At 38.0% G+C, this 22520-nt stretch overlaps 1 protein-coding gene across 1 annotated transcript; it reads left to right on the top strand.

Annotated features, from left to right (window-relative positions):
* CHORDC1 (cysteine and histidine-rich domain (CHORD) containing 1) lies at positions 1487 to 22309 on the top strand. The gene is given in 11 exon segments (NM_001113446.1): positions 1487 to 1550; positions 4505 to 4554; positions 7228 to 7284; positions 8795 to 8952; positions 10780 to 10883; positions 11230 to 11288; positions 14895 to 14965; positions 15925 to 16030; positions 17743 to 17862; positions 21831 to 21893; positions 22163 to 22309. Coding segments are annotated over 11 exon segments (999 nt in total).

Genomic DNA, 22520 nt, shown 5'->3' with positions numbered 1-22520 from the left:
GTATTCCCTGTACAAAAACACATGTATACTGGCTGCTCTCCCTACCTCCTCAGAGCTGAGAGGCAGTCCCCTGGACTCTATGGTCCTCTGTAAGACCCTGAATAAAACTCAACTCACAGCTCTTATGTTATTTTGTTTTCAGTCCATATATTTTACTGCCACTTCTCAAAAATCTAAAATAAGAAAAACAACAATTATTGTACTGCATTGTATAGATTATTGAAGTTTATGTATAATAACGGTGAGATGAAAGGAAGAATGGTTATAGTGCATTTATTCGTGACTATGAAACAAAACAAAAAATGGTCCTTTAAAATAAAGGCGAATACAACACTGTATATATCTACGTTGGGATTACTACGTAAAAATCTAATACTTCAAGTATGGAGCAACCGGATATGTAAAAGTCTTCTTTACTTGGGGGTGAGAGAACTCAGCTCATTGCTCAATAACAGACTTGGGATCCCTAGAAACATTGCATAGCTTTTTTCCCTTCCTAAGAAATACTGACAGTACTGATCGCTATAAGTGTTATCGGGAAGCATCCACTTTTATTTCAAATGCAGCAAGTTTGGTAAATATATACATTGAGGCGAGAGCTGTTTGCGAGTTCCGGTTAGTGTTATCACTATACTTTTTATGATGCAACTTGATACAAATCTTACTAGAGAGTCCAGGATTGGAGAATTAATCATTGAAAACTAATTAAACGGAAGCTAACATGAAAGAGTAACAATTATCCCGGCGTCTTAACGCAATAGTGATCATTTCCAGCATTATCTGATCAACACTTTATTTTCTGATTTTCAAGTGCTTTGTAATTTCAACGTGATTTCCTCTCAATTACTCCGTTATTAAAACTGCTCCCGATGCCTACATTTCTTCAATGCTTCTGGGATCCGGACACTGGAGACACAGGAGATGAGTCCACCATTTGTCTCATCATTTACTAAGCCATCACGTTCCAGGCAGAAGATCAGCAAATACTGCATGACTGCACACTTCTTTCTCAGGCAGCTAAGGAGCTATCGACCGTGCTTTGCTCGTAATTATAATCTGAAAGGTAAGAAGGATGCGCGAGGGGGCTGGGTAGACCCTCTGCAGCGCGAGATACCCTCGGCCAATCAGGAGTGAGGAGACGCGGGGAGAGCGCGTCAGTGCCTCCGATGCCTTCATCTCCATCCTTTAAGGTTTCTCTTCTGCAAACACCCGGGTGCGTCTCTGACTCCAGCAGCCACCCGCTGGAGTCCCACCTAGAGGAGCCCCGGCCTGCGCCCGGCCTGCCGCCGCTGCCGGCACCTCTTTCCATCGCCTCTGCGCCTGCGCGACCGGAAAATTCGCGAAGGTTCCTGAAACGGAACTGGCCGTTTCCGGAAGCCGGCAGCCGCCCCAGCCCGCAGACCGGTGTCTGAGATCGGGGAGTTGGAAAGGCAGCTTCTGGCGGTTCCCCGTGTTTGGGCCTGACCCGTAACGGTGGGAAGAGAAAATGGCCCTGCTGTGCTACAACCGGGGCTGCGGCCAGCGCTTCGACCCCGAGACGAATTCCGACGGTAAGAGAAGCGCGCTGCCGGCCCTCCCTTCCCTCCACCTCTTCCACGGGGACGCCCTTGGGCCCGAGGGCATCTCGGGTCTTCCCGCAAGCTGTGGCTGCGCTGCACCCCGCTCCGGGGCCCTCCCGGGCCGCCCAGCCCGCCTCCCCCCCCCCCCCGAGAGCCCCGGGCGGCTCGGCAGGCGCCCTGGCAGCGGCATCTGAATCCCTCTTTCTGGGGCCGCCGAGCCCACTGCCCCCCTGCCCCCCTCTGCCTCCCGTCCCCACCCCCCCAACCCGCGCACGTGTTTCCCAGAGTCGTCGGCTCGCTAATTCACCTGGCATTTGGAACAGCTTTATCCCTACCCCCCACCTGCGTCTCTTAGCGGAATCCGAGTTAACGAGATGCTACTGGGCTCACTTTGTAATTGAGTGGGTCGAAGGAAGAGGCAAAGAGGACAGAAGCGCGCGCGCGTGTGTGTGTGTGTCGCTGGCGCAGGAGGAGGACAAGAGGACAGAAGCAGGAGGGGGAGAATTGGGCAGCGGTCGGGTTATCCTAGCGTTTAAGTTCGGCCTCGTTATATTAATACAGAAGTTTATTTGTTCGAGATCCGCTGTTGGCACAGTTGACCCACTCGCTGTTTCAGTCTTTTTAAAAAGGTGTTCTTGATGAAGAAAATTATTCGGTATCTTTACGCTGTTAAGTTTTGGTACATCAGCCCAAGCATAGCATTCATCCTTTACTTGGTAGCGGTGTTGGGTATTTTTGCATTGGCCTTCGCATTTTAGTGTTCTGCGGTTTTTCAGGGTTAAGCGATTAAATGTCCTTTACAGGTTCTAGGTATAGAGTAAAGGATGTGAGGATGTAAAGAGAAAGTTAGTGATTCGACTAGATGACTAGAAACTGACCAATGGATTTGACTTTTTGGTGAGTAGGATAAAGAAGTGAGTTAATACCGTGAGTAATGTAGGCAGTGACGCCTTATCAAATTCGATTAGGATTTATTGTATGTCTTCGATATGCTAGACGGTGTTCCGACACTTACCTAGTTCGTTTGGTCTTCACAACAACCCTGTAGAGTGTGCATTGTACTCATTTAATAGAGAAGCATAGTTCAGCATCGGGGCAAATGGTTACTTGTTAGGTAGAAGAATAAAATTGATACTTGAAAAAAATCTTTTCTACCTTCGAAATGCCTGAAATGCTTAAAATGATAAGACCCTTGGCTGGATACATAGGGAAAGGTAGGTCACATTTTTGTGATATTAATACGGAGTTGTTTAGGGGGAAAATTATGAGACTTAACTGGATGAAGAAAAGCCCTTTGGTAGCCTGTGTAAAAAGTAAGTTGCCTTTAGTGTCTGTACATAGTTTGCTTTAATATTGAAAGGGCCGATTGCTACTTTGTTGAGTTGGACAATATGGTTATAGGGTGTTAGGTACCAGCCTAATTCTAAGGGCAGATATAGCCAATTTTTGGAGGTCAGCTCTGAGCATGTGAGATGGTACAGTGCCTAGGAAGGAGGTTAGAGATGGGGGGAGCAAAACTGACAAATATGATTTAGAGGGAAAAAAAAAAAAAGGCTAGAGAGGAAAATGTCCATCTGCTTGTTATTTACCAGTGATTTTCAAATTTGTTTGTATTAGCTGATTGGCCAGGATCTGACTCACTCTTGCTGCCCTTCTGCCAAAACTGTCCATTATGATTATGCTTCTTCCTGTGTCAGACATTTTGCGTTTTATGCCTGACTGTATGTAAATTAGATATTTGGAAATACTTTATCTGTTCCCTACTTTGATTCCCTTCTCAATTTCATATTCCTCTGCATAGCCATCTCTTCTTTGAACCTCTCTTTTCAGCCCTCAGTTCCCCTACTACACTTAATTAACTGTGTCTTTCTAAACTGCGGTTTACTTACTGTACCAAGAAAATACTTAGCAGTTTCTTACGTCACTAGCTAGTGTAGTATTAATGTAGTATCTGGTCCTGAGGGAACCATACAGCTATGGGGAGATTTCTCTGAGTACTAGGAATAATCATTTTAAGGCAGCACCCAGAATCAGACGGTAGACAGTTGAGAGCTAAGCAGACATGAAAGGTTGAACAAAGTAGCCTTATAAGAAAACTGCACAGGTGTGGAGCTGACCTTTTTTTTTTTTTTTCCTAAACTCATAGTTCTATCTAGCTAAGGAATAAGTGTGTCTATTATCTAGGTTTTTAAAAGATGTAATACTCCATATTACAAACTATACTAAGTCCTTTTTCTTAAGAGAGGTAAGTAAAAATTGATGATACAGTGGAGAAGGGGTAGGGAAATACAGACTAACAATCAGTGACAAGCCAAAAAATAGATTATAGAATTTAAACTTTTTAATGAGAGTTACATCTAGGAATTGACACCTACCTTAATTAGCAATTAGTTATTATATCAGTTTTTTAAATTTGAACCTATTCTTCCAGAATATCTCTCCTTTTTTTTTTTTTTTTTTGACTTCCAGAGGCCCCCAACAGGTATTTTATTTTTTATTTACTATTATTTTGTAATTGAAGTACAGTTGACTTACAACAGGATATCTTTTTAGGGACTCTCTTGGGCAACCTTTATGGATCATCGCACATAAGAACACTTAAGTTTGATAGTATTTTTGTAAAAACAATTAAGATGATCAAAATCTTGGAGTTTGAAGTTTTGGTACTAAACAAATTTTACTCCTAAGAGTAGAGGAATACAAAATATAGTTTGTTATACTTGATATAATCTGTATTTTTATTTATAGCTATTATACTCAAATTTACTGTTTTTATACAATGTTATATTAAGCAGTGTGTGTCATGCATCAAACTTGAGCATTAATAAATTTTGAAGGAAAAGTACTACCTGCATACAGAAAAAGAATTATATGTTAACACTGAGGAAATAATGATTTTTCTTCATTATAAAGTGTTTTTTTTTTCCTTCTTTGTTTTTGGCCAGATGCTTGCACATACCACCCAGGTGTTCCAGTCTTTCATGATGCATTAAAGGTAGGAGCTTGATACATTTCAGTTCTTTTCACATTTGTGTGGTAAATTTGAGCTGTGATACTAAATCTTTACTTTCTCATTTTCTCCTTCATCTTGTGACTCTGCTTTCTTAATGACCATTTTGGGTTGCTTTAAGCAAGTGCTCCACTAAAGGCAAAGAAGACAGTAGATGGTGATCTTAAGAGCTTTTCCAATTATAAAATTGTTATTTCTATCCCAACTCTCATTTTCTGTGCCCCTCACTTCTTCACTTTCTCAATTTTGAGAGGAAAAGAAAGCAGTTGTAATGAGTCTTAATTTTTCAGTATATTGAAAGTTGCTGTCTAAAAAGAGCAGCCCTAGAAATTTTAGGAAAGATTGTTATAAACACTTAATGGGGCCTCTCTCAAGACAGGCAAGTTTAGAGTAAAATTGTACAGAAGAGAGATGCTACCTGTTTTCCTTGATGTCCTAAAGAATTAGAGAAATAATAGAACGTTGTTTGACCAGGTTTTTTGTATTGGGTTTATTGATCTTTTAAAATTTGTAATGTGGTACGTTTCCGTATATCGCAAAAGAAAATGTTCCAGTGTGGCTTCCATGGTTTTAGTCCTGTGTTTAAATATTGTTGATGCCCTTTGAATTTCTGATTTTACCTGTCAGGAGTAGTTGAACCTTTTTTGGTGTTTAAGTGTTAGCCAAGTGTAAATAATATAAGCAGATAGCAAGTTTATGTTAATCTGGTTCTAAGTAACCAGAATAAATAGATATAAGTGGGAGTTAGGTCACAATTTGCCCTACTGAACATTTATTCTGTCTTTTTAGCCTCTTTACAAACTTTTATGGGGATGGAACTATGGGTTTGTGGAATATTTATTTTTGCTGGGGATGAGGGGATTTTATCTTTCCTGGACTGCCTATGTTTGATTCTCTTATTGTACGTTTTTCTTTTTCCTTTTTTTTCCCCATGACGTTTTCTTCTTGTCTTCTAACCACGGGCATGCTTCACTGCTCAGTCTTTGGCTTCCTGTTTCTCTCATTCATTTCATTCATTCTTGTCCTTAACTCATTCATGTCACCTCTGTGCCAGTGACTTCTACAACATATTTTCGTTTGTGTGGGTCATCGGGAACCACAGAGGATTTCTCAAGTGAACTCTTATTCCAAAAATAGCCCGCCTTCCAAGTTGGCTGCTGCTGGGAATGATATCACTGACTCTCTAGTCATTTAGTCCATTGCTGCTTTTTATGCCCAACTGTTAATTACTCTGATTAATTAAACAGTGTTTTACTTTGCAGTATTTTTGTTTCTCTGCTCCAATTCTACTCTTTATTACTGTCTCTAAAAATATTTGTTGAAGACCTAGACTTTGTAAAACAACTGAATTTCACCGCCTAGTAGATTTCAGGCAAAATATGTAAATCAATATAGTGTCTGCTGTGGCCAGTTTTCTATCTAGCCAAGTAAGAAGTTAAACATCGCATTGACAAAAGAATATGCATTTTAATGTTCACGTTAGGAGAGGCATATTCAGGGAAAAGGACAGTCCCTAAGAAAAGACAGTTTTCAGCCTTGTGCTTGTATTTACATTTATCCTTCCTTTTCACGTTTTACTGAGCGTTGCCATAGATCCCAGATTGGCATTTAGGGACAGCTGGTCCATGTCATATGTGTATCCCAATATTCCCAGAATATCTGATGTAATTCTTCCTATAAACTTAAGACAATAAAGCCTTTTTTCATATACAATAACTTTTCTGGTGACTGTATTATCAATGCTAATTAAATCTTATATTTAATTTTGTAGTAATATTTCATCTATATCTCCATTCAGAGTAAAAGAGAATTAAATTTCAAAATAAAGGAGCATTTAATTATGGAATATCTAACATTTTCTTTAAAAAACTTTATATATTGTGAAAAAAGTCGCTATCAAATTTTTCATGCACATACTGAGAAAAATAGTGAGGCCCCGATGGATGTATGCAAGGTGGCCCTTCGTCTGAATTTGAGACATCCTAAGCTGGAGACTGCACATTTGTATTTCCTTTTCTCTACTACATTGGAGTTGCAGGTGACAACCTAAAGCTATTTTTTTTGGCTAGCTACTTGATACTTTGTTCATTGTTCAGAAATCTCACAACTGCCTTACAGTTTCTATATTTGTATGCCTCCAACTGAAAAGATCATTTAACCTTAAAAGAGCTAACAATGCTTAAGCTGCTACATTAATTGATCTATGTTTTTCTGGAAGTAGAATACTTACGTTGAGAAACAGGTATGCTGAGTTTGTTGGGAAATGGAATTAGTATCTTTAACTTAACTGGATTTTTAAAGTAAAGCACTTCACGTACTCCCTAGATCCTTTAAAGTATCCAATGTTTTTAGAAATTATAAAATGTTTTTCTTCTGAAAATAAAATCTTGAAAAAACAGAAGCAATTTCTGTTTCCATATTTTAAGGTGCTTCCATTCATGATGGATCACAACACAGATCACTTGTAACATTGCTTAATTCATTTTTTTAAATCAGAGACTAAAAATCATTTCATTTGACTAAGGCATTTTAAAACTATGAAATTATATATATAGGTCACTTTAGGATTCAAGGAAATGAATGCAGGTAGGGTGTTTTAGTAGATTATGCTTCTTTGTGCAAATAGTTTTCATTTTTTTTCCCTCTTATGTTCCTTAGGGTTGGTCTTGCTGTAAGAGAAGAACAACTGATTTTTCTGATTTTTTAAGCATTGCGGTAAGTATTTAATGGTTTTTGTTTTTTTTCTAGACTCTCTCCCAAAGTACACATTATGGGGAACTCTAGTTTTGAGGAATCTGACTTTGGACATCTGTCGACTAGTCCTTGCTAACTTACAGAAAGTACCTTTCTTTCAAAATGGAGCTCACTTCCCTTCTCTGGCCTTTAAAATAAGGAATTTATCTGTTTTAGAGATTAAAGTATTCAGATATTAATTAACCACTTGTCAGTTTAAGTTTGTTTTTGATGTTAGTAATCTTTTTTTTTTCATTTTCAGTGTACTTTATTCCTTTACATCCAAAAATTACAGCCTAGAATTTTTCCTATAACTTATTTTTCCTTCAGTTTTTTAATTGAAGTATAGTTGATTTACAGCATTGTGTTTCAGGAACATAACAAGGTGATTCTGTTTTATTTATATGTATTTGTAAATATTTATGTTTTTTTAGATTCTTTTTCATTATAGGTTATTTCATGATAGTTCCTTATTCTATATTGTTGGTCCTTGTTAGATGTTCATAGCCTTAAAAGAACATCTGGAAGAAGGAAGCATCAGGCAACAATTTTCAGTTAGGAACAATAAATTTTTATCATATCTGAGATCCAGATGTATCATTATTTTTGCGCTCTTAAGAAAGAAAACTGAAGTTGTTAATTAAGACGTATCGTTGACCTTATGATTTTAGGGATGGTAACATGTATGTATAACTCAATGGAAAATGGAAAAGGTGCACATTTATTGTATGCTCACCATCTGTTAGATGTGGGAAGTATTCTATTGCTTTATTAATCCCTTCAACAAATGCGTAATTGCCGTTGCCTCCGTTTTACTGATGAAGAAGTTGAGGTTTAAAGAGATTAATTAACTTTCCCAAGGTCATACAAGGAGGTAGGAACTGAAGCTCAAATGGAGGCCCTTTGGTATCAGTAATTTGTAGAATTTTCTGTCGGAGATCACCAGAATGTGTTTTCTATAAACAGGTTTATGTTGTACCTTTAATAGAATAAGATATTTTTTAAGTGTAATTGCCTTTTTTAAAATGCATTATTTAGGAGTTCTGTTGTGGCACAGTAGAAACAAATCCGACCAGTATTCATGAGGGTAAGGGTTCGACCCCTCGCCTCCTCAGTGGGTGAAGAATCTGGTGTTGCTGTGAGAGGTGGTGTAGGTCGCAGGTGCAGCTCGTATCTAGCATGGCTGTGGCTGTAGCCAGCAGCTGCAGCTCTGATTCGACCCCTAGCCTGGGATCTTCATCTGCTGTGGGTGCAGCCCTGGGGAGAAGAAAAAAAAGCTAAAATAAAATGCATAATTCACATCTAAGAACTTACATATATAGCAAGTTTGAAGTTTAACTTTTAGTTTCTTAAAATAAGTCAATGTGATAAAAAGTGGAGAGGATATACATTTGAATTTATTAATAAAGAGTTTGAACAGTAGTATTTGTATCCTGACCCGTGAAGTAGATGAAAGGGTAACTGTCAGTGAATGAGTATCTTTCACCAACAGGGCTGTACGAAAGGAAGGCATAACAGTGAGAAGCCACCAGAACCAGTCAAACCTGAAGTCAAGACTACCGAGAAGAAAGAACTATCTGAGTTGAAACCCAGATTTCAGGAACACATCATTCAAGCCCCTAAACCAGTAGAAGCAATAAAAAGGCCAAGGTACACTTTGCACAGTTGTACGCTTTTGTGACACTTGAATAACAGCATTTGTTTCATTTTATGATTTTGCGTATCATTTGTAGTTATTACGTAGGTCACCAACTTTTGAACCATTTGGTTTTCTCTTAGATGACACCTTTCACTTTTATTCACCCTCAACTCGAGGACATATACACAGTACAGTTTCATTGCAGCTTTGCTCACTGTACCATCACAGTTATCATGCTCAAGGTTGGGGAGCCACACATCTTTCTTGTGCCTTGGTGTGTATCTTTTTCACTGTGGTATAATGGGATTCTGTAAAGGAATTGTCCTTGTCAGGGAATCAGTTTGTGTTGAAAAAGAAGTTAAAATTCCTTTTGCTTGTTTTACAGTAGAATTGTACAGAATCTTCACATTCACCTTCTGATCCACCAGACTCTACTACAGAGCCGCACAAGCATGTTGGTCTTCATCACGTTGCCCTTGAGTACTGAGTTGTCCTAGAACCAATATCCGGGACTTAAAACACAGATGGTTTTTGGCCTTAAACATGGCCTTTGTTGATATTTTTATTCACATGATAGGCATAGGCTTTTTATAACTCCTTTCTTTATTGATCTTATATAAATCAGTTTATAGTGTCTTAAATAATACTCGACCAAGATAAGAATATAAGAAACTTTTTGATGTTAGTTTTGTTTATTTAACCAAACTATATAGAACGCTTTTATTCTATATCCACCTTATTCATAACCATGAGAGAGAATATCTCGGTGGCATCTACTGTAATTGTCAGTATGAGTTCATACTTTTTAAAAGAAGTTCACATAAAAGAACATGAGGGAAATTAGTTTATCCTAAATTCATTGGCTAGCATTGTACAGATTATAAGGATATAAGTTTTATGTATTTTGTTAATGCCTCCTGTGTCAGTCATTTTTTTCATTAAGGATGTAGAATGAATAAGCTAGCATTTTTAGTTTCATTGCTGAATTTATTAACATTCTTAATACTGAGTGCCTTAAATTATACATACAACATTTAACCATTATGAAATATTAGGGGAGATTGTTATAACTTTTATTAGCCCTACTGAAATTGCCTTGTGATCTATTTGTATCTGAATTTATAGATGCATGTGCTAATGTCCACATAAAGGGAACTCTCCCCGTCAGTAGGGATACGGATTCACTTAGGACATATTTATTGTCTGTTTACGTGCTCAGTGTTTTGCTTAGGCATGGAATGTAAAGGTACTTCATGGTCCCCTCCTTTGTCATCTTGGCAAATTTGGATTCTTTGTCTTAACTTCCTTCCCATTAGCCCTATGATTATTTATTTATTATATTTATTTATTTTGCTTCTTAGGGCCGCACCCGCAGCCAAATGGAGGTTCCCAGGCTAGGGGTCCAATTGGAGCTACATCTGCAGGCCTATGCCACAGCCTCAGCAACACCAGATCCTAGCCGCATCTTCGACCTGCACCACAGCTCATGGCAATGCAGGATCCTTAACCCACTAAGCGAGGCCAGGGATCAAACCTGCAACCTCATGGTTCCTAGTTGGATTCTTTTCCGCTGTGCCACAACAAGAACTCCATTGATTAATAATTTAATGTGTTGACAATAATATGATTATTTGAGACTTAATATCAGAACTTTTTCTGTTAAAACTTCAAAATATATATTATTAGTTATTTGGAAAATATATTCTAATAAGAACAACTTCATGCACAAGGTATTTAGCTTTATTTCATAAGTAGGCGCTTAAGTATATTTATCTTTAGTACAAAGAAGTATTCTGGTACATCAATGGTGGTAGTAATAAAGTTTCCAAATTCTCCAGCCCAGATGAACCAATGACAAATTTGGAATTAAAAATATCTGCCTCCCTAAAACAAGCACTCGATAAACTTAAACTGTCATCAGGGAATGAAGAAAATAAGAAAGGTAAGGTTTTGTTTTGCATCGTATTTTTCTTTCAGTTAACTAATTATCTAAAGGAGACAGCAGTATAATTTACTGTATATAAATATAAAAAGTAGGACATTGTAGTAAAGAACTTGTTTTTGTTTATTAAATGTCATTAATACCACAGAATGAATATGTGGATTATTCTGGGTCTATTAAAAATGGGAACTTGTTAAATTTTTTTTCTTTTATGACTCATTGCTTTCTAACAGTTAAATTTCTTCACTGTTTCGTTGTGCATGATGTAAAATGTATTCAGTGTTTTCTGACCAACAAAATGTTGTGTTTTAATGCTTCTAATTCAGTTTTTTTTTCTATGTTTTAGAGGAAGACAGTGATGAAATTAAAGTTGGAACCTCATGTAAAAATGGAGGATGCTCAAAGGTATATGTTGTAAAATTTGTGTTGTGTTGTGATTTTAATTTTGAGAAAAGAGTATAATTTACTGACTCAGTTGAACAAACATTTGCGTGCCTGTTGGGTGCTGGGCACTGTGCCGTGGAGCAGGGCTGTGAGCATGGTTGGGAGGCTCCGTCTCTGAGGAAAGCACACAAGGAGCTCAAAGCTATTTCAATACGCCTGCCAGGGTAGTTAGTCCTTTTTGAAGCGGTAACACTAAATCGGAAATCCGAATAGCGTAGCAAATGAGTTATGTAGTCCTTGGAGGAGATGTGAGAGTATTAGGTGTAGAGGCTCCAGAGCTTGGCTACTCAAGAAATTACGGGAAAGGTCGGTGAGACCGTCGGAAGGAGTGAGAGGAGGGGTAAGAGAAGTAGTCAAGATTATGGGGGTCCTTCCCAGCCCCAATGAGGGGTTTGCGCTTTATTCTAAGGGTACTAGAGAGCCATTGTTTTCATAAAGGAGGAGTTTTTCATAAAGGCGGATAAGTGGCAAGATGAAGGGGGTAGGAGTGGAATCAGAGGAAGGAAATCAGCTCTTGGGATATATTTTTGAGAAGTGGTTACATGTAGGATGTAATCAGACTTGTCAGTGAGACTTCTTTTTGCTTGGTCTCTGTGATACTGTACACGCTCCGACACGTCCATACTCTCCTTTTTTTCTCCATGGCACTTAGCACCTAATACTACTTGCTGTTTACATGTTTATTTTGCTTATACTCTGTCCCCTCTAACCTTCCCTCCCCTTCTTCCACTTATGTAAGGAAAGAATTCTGTTTGTTGTCTCTGCTGTCTTTTGAATGCTTAGAACAGTGTCTGGCACGTGACAAGTGTGTGTAGAAGGATATTTGCAAGGATTAGCAGGACATGCTAATGAACTGGAAGTGAGGCATCTCGGTGATTGGTACACTGTTAACTGAGAAGGAGAAAATGGGGTTGAGGTTGGGGGCAGGTTTGCGGTTTTTTCCATGTTAAGTCCCACATCACCTTGCTCATTTAGAGCTGAAAGTGTGAGTGCATCCACACACGTACAAGGTGGAAGTAGCAGATCCAAGAGAGTGCTCGTTCTTGGGATGAGGGAGATAGTGCTTAGTGGTAGGAAGATCAGAGAGACAGTATCCCAGATGAATTTGAGAAGTGAATGACCGTCTTATAAATAAACAAAAAGGAAAAGATACCCCAGGCAGAGGTGATACCCATAATATACAGAAAATATTCAGTGATGATGCTGTAAAAACTGCTGATGTCAGGTTGAGATTAAAAGAGAGGAGGAGCTGGATGCTGAAGGGCTTTGATGGTGCTCGAAAGGCAGCCCTTTCCTTAGGTCACGGTAGCTGCTGAAGACATTTGTTAAAGTTTTTTCATTAAAATATAACATTAACCACATGTAAAGATAAACTTATGTAAGAGTAAGGGATTTTCACAAAGCAGGGCCCTCCTTCTACCTCCTCTCATTATTTCCTCTTCCAAAGGTAACCCCTTTTTTCCGTCAGCGTAGATAAGTTTTGCCTCCTTCTGCGTGTAACGTGGAAGAATCATAGAACATGTCCTCGTGTCTGTCTTCTTTGGTTTAATACAACGTTTGTTGGTTATCTTGGTTGCATGGAGCTGTAATTTGTTCATTGTCATTGCTTTAAAACATACCATTGTTTGAATGTGCCAGTTTATCCTTTCTATTGTCTTTTAAAGGTTTTTTTTTTATTATAGTTGATTAACAACGTCCTATCAAATTTTGCTGTACAGCAAAGTGACCCATTCATATACACATATGTACACACACACACGCACATTTTCTCATATTATCCTCCATCCTGTTCCATCGCAGGTGACTAGATACAGTTCCCTATGCTACACAGCAGGACCTCATTGCTTATCTACTCCAAATGCAGTCTTTTAACGTTTTTTGATTAATGCTACTATACACATTTTTGTGCATGACTTTGAACACGTATGCATTTCTTTAGATATCTGACTAGAAATGGGGTTGCTCGTTTGTGGCGTATAGAGATGTGTTCAGCTTTAATGGATACTCACACACAGTTTTACAGTGTATGAGGCTGGTTCCCTTTGTTCTGCACCATGGTGACATTTTGTAATATCAGTCTTTTATATTGTAGCCATTCTGGCGGATATGGAATGTTCCCATTGTGGTTTTAATTTGCACTTTCCCGTTAATGATGTTGACTACTCTTGTGTATGTTCAGTGGCCATTTGGATATCCTCTTCTGTGAAATGTCCAGAATCTTTGGTTTTTCTGTTAAGTTGATTTTCTTCTTAAGGATCGTAGGAATTCTTGGTATGCTTTGGCTATAAGTACTTTGTCAGAGAGAGACACTTGAACTTCTCGTTGTCCTAATAATGCTTTTGATAAACAGGCTATGAAATTCAGTTTGTTGTTTTCTGACCAGGGCTTTCTGTGTCCTGTTTAAGGAACCTGAAATTTTAGGGCTAAGAAGTTTTTTTTTTCTCATTTGTAGAGACACATTTAAGTGTCCAGTCCACCTGGAACTGATTATTATTGTGTGAGGTCGATGTAATTAAAGGTCTTTAAACAGGAGAGTGATAAGTGTTTTAATTAGATAATGGAGTCCAGAAATTGAAGGCAGAGAAAGGAATTCACATCTGTTAGCATAGTTTCATTGCCCAAAATCTGCTAGTGATCATGAGGAAATTTAGCAAATTAAACTCTTAGATGTTTTTAAGTCAGATTGACAGGATTTTGTGGTAGACTACTAATGAGTAGATGGTAGAAAGAACTTGAATAGGACTTCGAATTTTTGCTTTGAGAGACTGTGTGGATATGCTGCCATCAAGGAGGTTTGGGGAACAATAGTGATTTAAGTTCATACATGCCGAGTTTTGTGTGTCCATGGAATACCTTTAGGGTATACACATCCAGTAATTTGAATTTACAAAAAGTAAACATACAGAATTTCATTTTCTGTGCTTGTAGAATGGTTGCTATAAATACCAAAATAGAGAATATACTACTGGCTGCATCTGTGTTTTATTAACTTAACTTTTTGTGAATTCATCTGTAGAGCCTTCATCTACAGCAGCAATTGGGCCCGGATCTTCCAGACAAACCCTGGATATATATATAGGTCTGCAGCTCATTTTACCCTTTGTAGGGATAAGAAGTCATCACTCTAGAATTTCCAAAATTGCTTATTAGATTTTCCGTATTAATTCATAATGTTCACACTGAGTTTACTGTGCACATAAGTCATGCTATAACTGTATTCCTGTTGAGAGTACTAATCTTGTGGCTTCAATATTGTTCCGAAAATTCGTAGAACTACTGAATACATTGGGATGTGTTCTCATACCCAGAAGTCTGAGAGTATCTTAATACATCCTATTGCCGACTTTTCTATTTGCCTTTTTCACAGGAAACTGAAACTTAAAACATATCCAAAAAGGAATCACTTTTCATTCCTTATTGGAATGGCGTGGGGTGCATTTATAAATGTTCTAGGTAATTGTTATCTCTTGGGCATTTTCATAGTTCATAGAGGTCACCAGTGCAGATGTATGTGAAATTTAACATTGAGATATGAAACTAATTTTATTTATCTTTTTTCTTTTTTAGACATATCAGGGTCCACAGAGTCTAGAAGAAGTCTGTGTATATCATTCTGGAGTACCTATTTTCCATGAAGGGTAACTTACATCTGATTAATTGAACCTTTATGGTAGATGTTAAAAATGTTCATATGCCTTCAAACATTATTTGCTACGTAGCACTGTTAGGTATTTTACTTATATTGTCATATGATCTTTACAATAACCTAAAAATGTAGGTTTGTCTTCTTTTTACATGTGGGAAGCTGAAACAAGATTATGGTTAAGTGGCCATTGTGATTCAAACCTCATGTTTTTCCTTGTTCTCTTATATTGCAGTGTGATACTCTTTCTTTTTGAGTTGAATGGGTTTTTTGTGGAAAGGTTGTCCTGTGCATTGTAGGACATTTAGAATTGTGGTCCTGAGGCACTAAGGCACCAACATTTTGGCATCTGGGAAAACCTATTCTTTTCCACAGGCCTCAGTTGAGGGCCTCTCTTAATACTTTACACTGTAGTTAAAGGAACCTAGTACTGTGCTAAAATCGTCCACTGTTGCCATATTCTTTGGGACTTAAACCCAGAGTTTTACTGTAATTTTTGTGTTCTGGTGTTAGATTTTTCTCAAGTAAGTAAGAGTGGATTTTGCCTAATTTGGGGGTTGACCATCAGAGGTTGTGTAAACATGAGTTTTTAGTTTGTATGTTCTCACTTCCCTGGTTTATTGAAATATGAAGGTTTTCAGTCTTTGGTCATACCACGACGTGGTAGCTTCATGAGGAAACCAGAATGCAACTATCAGTGAAAGGCTGATTTTGAATTTTGTGATGGTTTTAAGCATCTTCACTTAGGAACTCCAAAATTGTTACAGTAAACGGCATTGTGATTTTAAAACTTGAGTCTTCTGGTAGTTTTAACTGTTTAGTAACTTAGACACTTATAAGACACTAAAGCTGCATGCTTATTTATTGATTTTTAAGTCATATTTACAGCTGTAACGTCTAAACTTAATTGATTGTGAGGTTTTACTTCTGAAATTTTTCTATAATAATTTAAAGGATGAAATACTGGAGCTGTTGTAGAAGAAAAACTTCTGATTTTAATACATTCTTAGCCCAGGAGGGCTGTACGACAGGGAAACACGCATGGACTAAAAAGGATGCTGTAAGTAGCCTTTTCAAAATAGCACATTGGAGTATATTTATCTGAGTCATTTTGAAGAGTTTGAAGAGATTTGAGATTATTCTTCAGATTAAAAGAAAAAAGTTTTTCTCTCCATCACACAGTAAAGTTTGATGAGTCTAAAAACTAATCTGAGTCAAACTCCCAGAGCATCAGTCTTTGATCAAAATAGCCATTATGTATATTGATACAAGTATATACATTTTTATGAAATACTTAGGCCTGCCTGAATTGAAGAATATTTTGCTATAATTCCTTGTTCCTGCTTTTTGTTTTTTAAAAGTCACTTTTCTACTCATTTGGTGTTAATAATTTTAACCTCTGATTCTCTGTTAGCCACTTACTGTCGAGTCACTTACAGATACAAACTATCTAGTGGCCAAAGAGGAGTATTGCAGATTTGTTTCATTGGTATAGTTTTGAGAAAACCTGCTTGCTACCAGGAAATTTATCAAAATAAAAAAATAAAAGAGAAATCCTTGGTTCCTTCTTCCCTGGAGGCTTTTTTTTTTTTTTTTTTTTTTTTTTTTTAATTTTTTTGGCTGTGCCTATGGCATGTGGAAGCTCTTAGGCCAGGGAGTAAATACACTGTGCCACAAGAGAATTCCCCGACAGCATTTTAAAAAACTTGTGACTGTGCAAATAATTCCCCCAAATCCCATTCAATTGTAAGAAGGGAAGGAATTTATTGCCAAATAAGTTTGTTAGCTATTATTAATATATTAGCTTTACGTGCTGTATTGGCACTAATAACCAAGACAGTGAAGCTTTTCACTGTATGTGTCTTTATGTTCAAGTTACTTCAGAAATTCTTTTAGTCCACATTTGCATATTTTATAGTTTCTGAGTTTCAATAGCACATGGATTAGGTATTATAAAAGTTTCCATTAGATTATAGTAATTTATCTACCACAAAACCTCTAGGAATTAGTAAAAAGTCAAATCCCCTTGTGTTTTCCCAAGGGCCAGAAGTTTGAAAGTTTTGCTTTGAAAAAAATAAAATGTTATATTACGCAAAAGTTTTCAGGGTGTGACCCTTGGTGAAACAAACTGTTTTTTTTTAATGCATGTAGTTATCAAGTCTTAATTGCCTAAGTTAATAGCTAACAGCAAAAAGTCTAAGTGATGTAAATAATTTAAGTTAGTATACTTGTATGAAAATACAAATACTGTTTTTTAAAACAGTAGTGTCTCACAGTTTCCTGCATTAAATTGCCCTCAGTTATAGAACAAATCACAATTTGTCTCTTTAAAATAGTTGATATAGCAGTGTACCACTCATAGGTAGTAATTATTTCCATAATAGTAATCAAAAGATTACTTGTACAAATTCTCCTGTACAAATTACTTGTACAAATTCAGTAACAGAGATGGTTATAACTAGTCAATTATTTTTTCCCAAATTTCAATTTGTAGAAAATGTTAAGTTCCTATGCATGAGGTTAAGATGGTCTGCTTTATCCTGCTAATAAGCAAACAACTGTCTCACTTCAAATCATAAAACTATGAAGATTCTTTGTATTGTGATTTCATTGTTTAAACTTCCTGATGAGAGCTTTAGAAGTTGTTTGCATAAAAATATTAAGGACTCAGTTGTGTATTGCTCTTTATCAATTGAGATGTGTCAGTTCCTCTTTTAAAGAGGTTAATTGTATGGCACTTTGTAAATTCATAAGGTGTCTCTTACATTACAGGGGAAAAAGGTGGTTCCATGTAGACACGACTGGCATCAGACTGGGGGTGAAGTCACCATTTCAGTATATGCTAAAAATTCACTTCCAGAACTTAGTCAGGTAGTGGCAAATAGTACGTTGGTAAGTACACTAAATATCTTTGAGTGAAAATTGTCTTTATACATTATTCTTTACATTAATGTATTACAAAATATTGATCTTCTTTGAGCTGTTTTTAAGATCTTTTCATCTTTCATTTCAAAAAGATCGTTTCATCCTCCCCATTTGAAACTATTTTAAATGAAAGTTTCTGCATAGTAAAGTTATATCTGAAGTGTTCTGGAGATATAGTAGCTAAATGATTTATCAAATAGTAATGATACTTCGTTCTCAATATGAAATTCCAAGTTAATTTTTCTTGAGGTGGGGTCAAGATGGTGGAGGAGTAAGATGTGGGGCTCACTTTCTCCTACAAATACATAAAAAAAAAAAAAAAAAAAAAAAAAAAATCTAGGGAGTTCCCGTCATGGCACAGTGGAAACGAATCCGACCAGGAACCATGAGGTTGCGGGTTCGATCCCTGCCCTTGCTCAGTGGGTTGAGGATCCGGCATTGCCGTGAACTGTGGTGTTGGTTGCAGATGCGGCTCAGATCTGACACTGCTGTGGCTCTGGTGTAGGCCAGCAGCAACAGCTCCAGTTAGACCCCTAGCCTGGGAACCTCCATATGCCACAGGTGTGGCCCTAAAAAGACAAAAAGACCAAAACAAAAAAAAACACTACATGTAGAACAACTCACACAGAACATCTACTGAAGACTGGCAGAAGACCTTAAACCTCCAAAAAAGGAATCAGGATGGACTAGCACTCCTAAGAGGGAGCTGGGAAAGAGAAAAGGAACCCATACCCAGGAAGCCACCTAACTGACGAGTTCAGCTGGGATGGAGGGACCTCAAAGCCTCAGAGAAAAGCACAGCAGCTGAACTGAGGAGGGCAAAGCAGAGAATCACGCAAGACTGTCAGTACCACCTCCCAGAACACCACAGCCTGAGACAGGTGGAAGGGGGCTGGGCACTGAGATTCAGGCTCCAGAGGTCAGTTCCAGGGAAGAGGACTAGGGTTGGCTGTGTGGAGACAGCCTGAGAGGCTGGTGAGTGGAGCAGCACAGCCCAGAGAACCTGGGAGGAGGTCTGGGGCTGCAGGAGAAGCAAGGCACCATGGTTGAGGAGGGCAAGAGGAGGAGGGGTAGATGGCCATGGTAATATCTTTCTCCATGCACACACAGACTCTTAGAGGGCAGGGCCATGGGCAGTAAAGTACCTCTTGCAGGGGCTACAGGTGACAGCCTCCTCTTGCGTCAGCTGTGGGTGGTGGCACCTCCTGAGCAGGCTAAGCATGACAGGGTACATCTTGCTGGTCTGTAGGAAGTGGGGGCAAACCACCAGTCATCTCATCTATGACTCCAGAGGTGGGTGTGACCTGCCACCACTAGGGATCCGTGAACAGGCACCACTTGTGGCCCCATTCACCTTAGATGTCGGCACAGAGGAGGGCACTGCAGCTGAGCACATGTGTTGTTGCTGTCACTCCCCTGGGAACACACATGCCCTGAAGCTGCCACTGCCAAATGCTCTGGGCACCACCTAGACCTGTCTGAGGGTTACTACCACCTCCCAGGGCCCTGCAGCCAGGATTAGTTGGCGCCACCTTCTGGTGCATCCTTGCTACTGGCAAGGACTCAGCAACCAGGCACTGGTACTAGCCCTGCCTGTTGCTGCCCTCTCTCTGGAAGCAAGTGCTATCAAGAGAATAATAGCCTGCACACACTGAAGAAAGAGACAGCAAGCATCCAAATCAAAAGTGGTCCTCATGGCAAAAATAAATAGTAAGACCTCAAAATACCCAGGGGTGCTCTCGCATGTAAGTAACCCTCCAAAACTACAGTAGTTGTTTTCCCTAAACTCACAGAATAAGAAAAATGTAAGCAAGATGAAAAAACCAGGAACCTTTCCCAGTTAGAACAGGAGAATTTACCTGAAGGAGCAAACCAAGAAACAGACTTCCGCATTCTAACAGACACTGAGTTCAAAAAGCTTATGGTGAAAATACTGAAGGAATTAAGGGTGACTGTGAGGGAATTAAGAGCAGATGTGAACAGTAATGCAGATTACTTTAGAAAGAAACTAGAAAGTACAAGGAGGAGCCAAGAAAAGTTAGAAAATTCATGTGCAGAGACACAAGCTGAGTTAAAGGCACTGAAGAGTAAAGTGAATATTGCAGAGGAGCAAATTAGTGACTTGGATGATAGAATAATGGAAGTCACCCAATCAGGACAGCAGACAGAAAACCAAATGAAAAAACATGAAAGCAATATAAGAGATCTGTGGGATAATATAAAGCAGGCCAATTTATGCATAATAGGGATCCCAGAAGGAGAAGAAAAAGAAAAGGGGATTGAAAATACATTTGAAGGAATTATGGCTGAAAACTTTCCAAGTCTAAAGGAAACAGGTATGTTGATATCCAGGAAGCACAGAGGGCCCCAAACAAGTTGAACCCAAACAAGCCCACACCGAGACATACTGTAATAAAAATGGCAAAAGTGAAAGAGAAGATCCTAAAGGCAGCAATTATAAGGGAACCCCCATGAGGCTATCAGCTGATTACAGAAACGCTACAGGCCAGGAGGGAGTGGCAAGATTATTCAGTTCTAAAAGGGAAAAATTGCAGCTGCGAATACTCTACCTTGCAAGAATACTATTTAAAATAGAAATTATTTATCCAACAAACAAAAGCTGAAAGTACAGCGATCCTAAACCTAGTCTTTTAAAAAAAATACTAAAAGGGCTCTTCTAAATAAAAAAGTAATAGGATGGAGGAAATCACAGTTGTAAAGCAATCACTTAAATCAGCCAGTATACGGATCTGAAAGGGGGAAAAGCTCCTAATGTGAAAGCGACAGTAAACACGAGGAACAGCAAAAAGATGAATGTGAAGATATTTTAAAAAGAACATCAAAATCATAAAATGTGGGAAAGGAAAGTAAGAAAATCTAGTTTCTTTTTTTTTTTTTTAATGTGTTTGAATGTATGTGACTATCAGGCTAAAGCAAGCAGATATAGGAAGGTGTTAGCATACTTGAAAAACAAGGAAACCACAAATGAAAAGCAAACAGTACATTCGCAAAAACTAAAAAGAGGACACAAGCATAAAATAAAAGGAACTCAACCAACCAAAAAAAAAAAAAGAACAAAGGAGAAACATAGAATTAACTGAAAAACAAGGTTTAAAATGGCAATAAATACATATTTATCAATAATTATCTTAAATGTCAGTGGACTGCCCCAATCAAAAGAGTGGCAGACTGAATAAAAAAAAGAAGAGCCTACAATACGCTGCCTTTTAAGAGACTCACATTAGGGCAAAGGACACATAAGTTGAAAGGGGATGGGAAGAGATAATTTCATGCCAATGGAAAAGACAAGAAGGCAGAATTTGCAATACTCGTATCAGACAAAATAGAGTTTAAAACATAGGCTGTAAAGAAAAAGGACATTATTTAATGACAAAAGGATCCATTCAAGAAGAGGATAGTACAGTCATCAGTACATATGCCCCAGTACAGGTGCACCAGATACATAGAACAGATGCTAACAGACATAAAAGGAGAAAGTGATGGGAGTACAGTAATAGTGGGAGACTTTGAACACCCCACTCACATCAGTGGACAGATCCTCTAGACAAAAAAAATCAGGCAACAGAGATCCTAAATGACAATAGAAAAGACTTAATTGATATTTTCAGGACATCCAAAAAAACCAGAATGTACATTCTTTTCAAGCGCATATGGAACATTCTCAAAGATTGACCACATACTGGGGCACGAATCTAACCTCAACAGATTTAAGAGTATAGAAATTATTTCAATGTTCTTTACCATTAATGGTTTTTTTGAAATAAAAGGCACAATATTTCCAGTTCCTTAAAATAATTTAAGTGATTTTTGTCATTATCTTTTTATTATCAGTATAAGTCTTTACTTGTCATTATCTTTTTATTATCAGTATAAGTCTTTTGTTTGGATCACTTAATCAACTTCATGTTTTTCAGTTAAATGTACACATCGTATTTGAAGGAGAGAAGGAATTTCATCAAAATGTGAAATTATGGGGTGTAAGTATTAAGAATCCAGCAAATATTTTCCCTAAAATTTAAAATACCATTTGTACAACAAAAGTACTTTAGTAAGCATTGATGCAAAGTAGATGTGTAACATATCATTTCTTGCCAAGAAGTTTAAATCTAGAAATGGCCTTAGAAGCTTGAAATTTGGATTTAGAATAGCCCAAAGGCATAGACATGAAATCTTGTTTATTGTTTGGGCATACTTGGCTTTAATAAAACCACCCAGGTGTACAGTAATTCTCTTTGATACGTTGCAGGTGATTGATGTAAAGCGAAGCTATGTAACTATGACGGCAACAAAGATTGAGATCACCATGAGAAAAGCTGAACCTATGCAGTGGGCAAGCCTTGAACTGCCTGCAGCCAAAAACCAGGAAAAACAAAAAGAAGATACAGCAGAATGAGTTGAGGAGGAAAAAAACCAGTTATTGCCTGTTTCCGAATTGTTAATGTGTGGTCAAGTGGTGACTTGCTGCTGTACTCTTGTTTTCTTGTTGTTGTTGTTGTTATCGAATCTGGCATTTCAGGGTCTGTAGTAGGTTGAAGCCAAAGTCATTTTATCTTTTTGTGCCTCCCATATCCCTTTTGAGTTACCTAAGATTGATGTTCATTTCT

This window comes from Sus scrofa, chromosome 9, assembly GCF_000003025.6.
Source record: "Sus scrofa isolate TJ Tabasco breed Duroc chromosome 9, Sscrofa11.1, whole genome shotgun sequence".
Classification (NCBI taxonomy): Eukaryota; Metazoa; Chordata; class Mammalia; order Artiodactyla; family Suidae; genus Sus; species Sus scrofa.
Note: the sequence above shows the minus strand (reverse complement) of the source record. Positions and strands in the feature narration are given on the sequence as shown.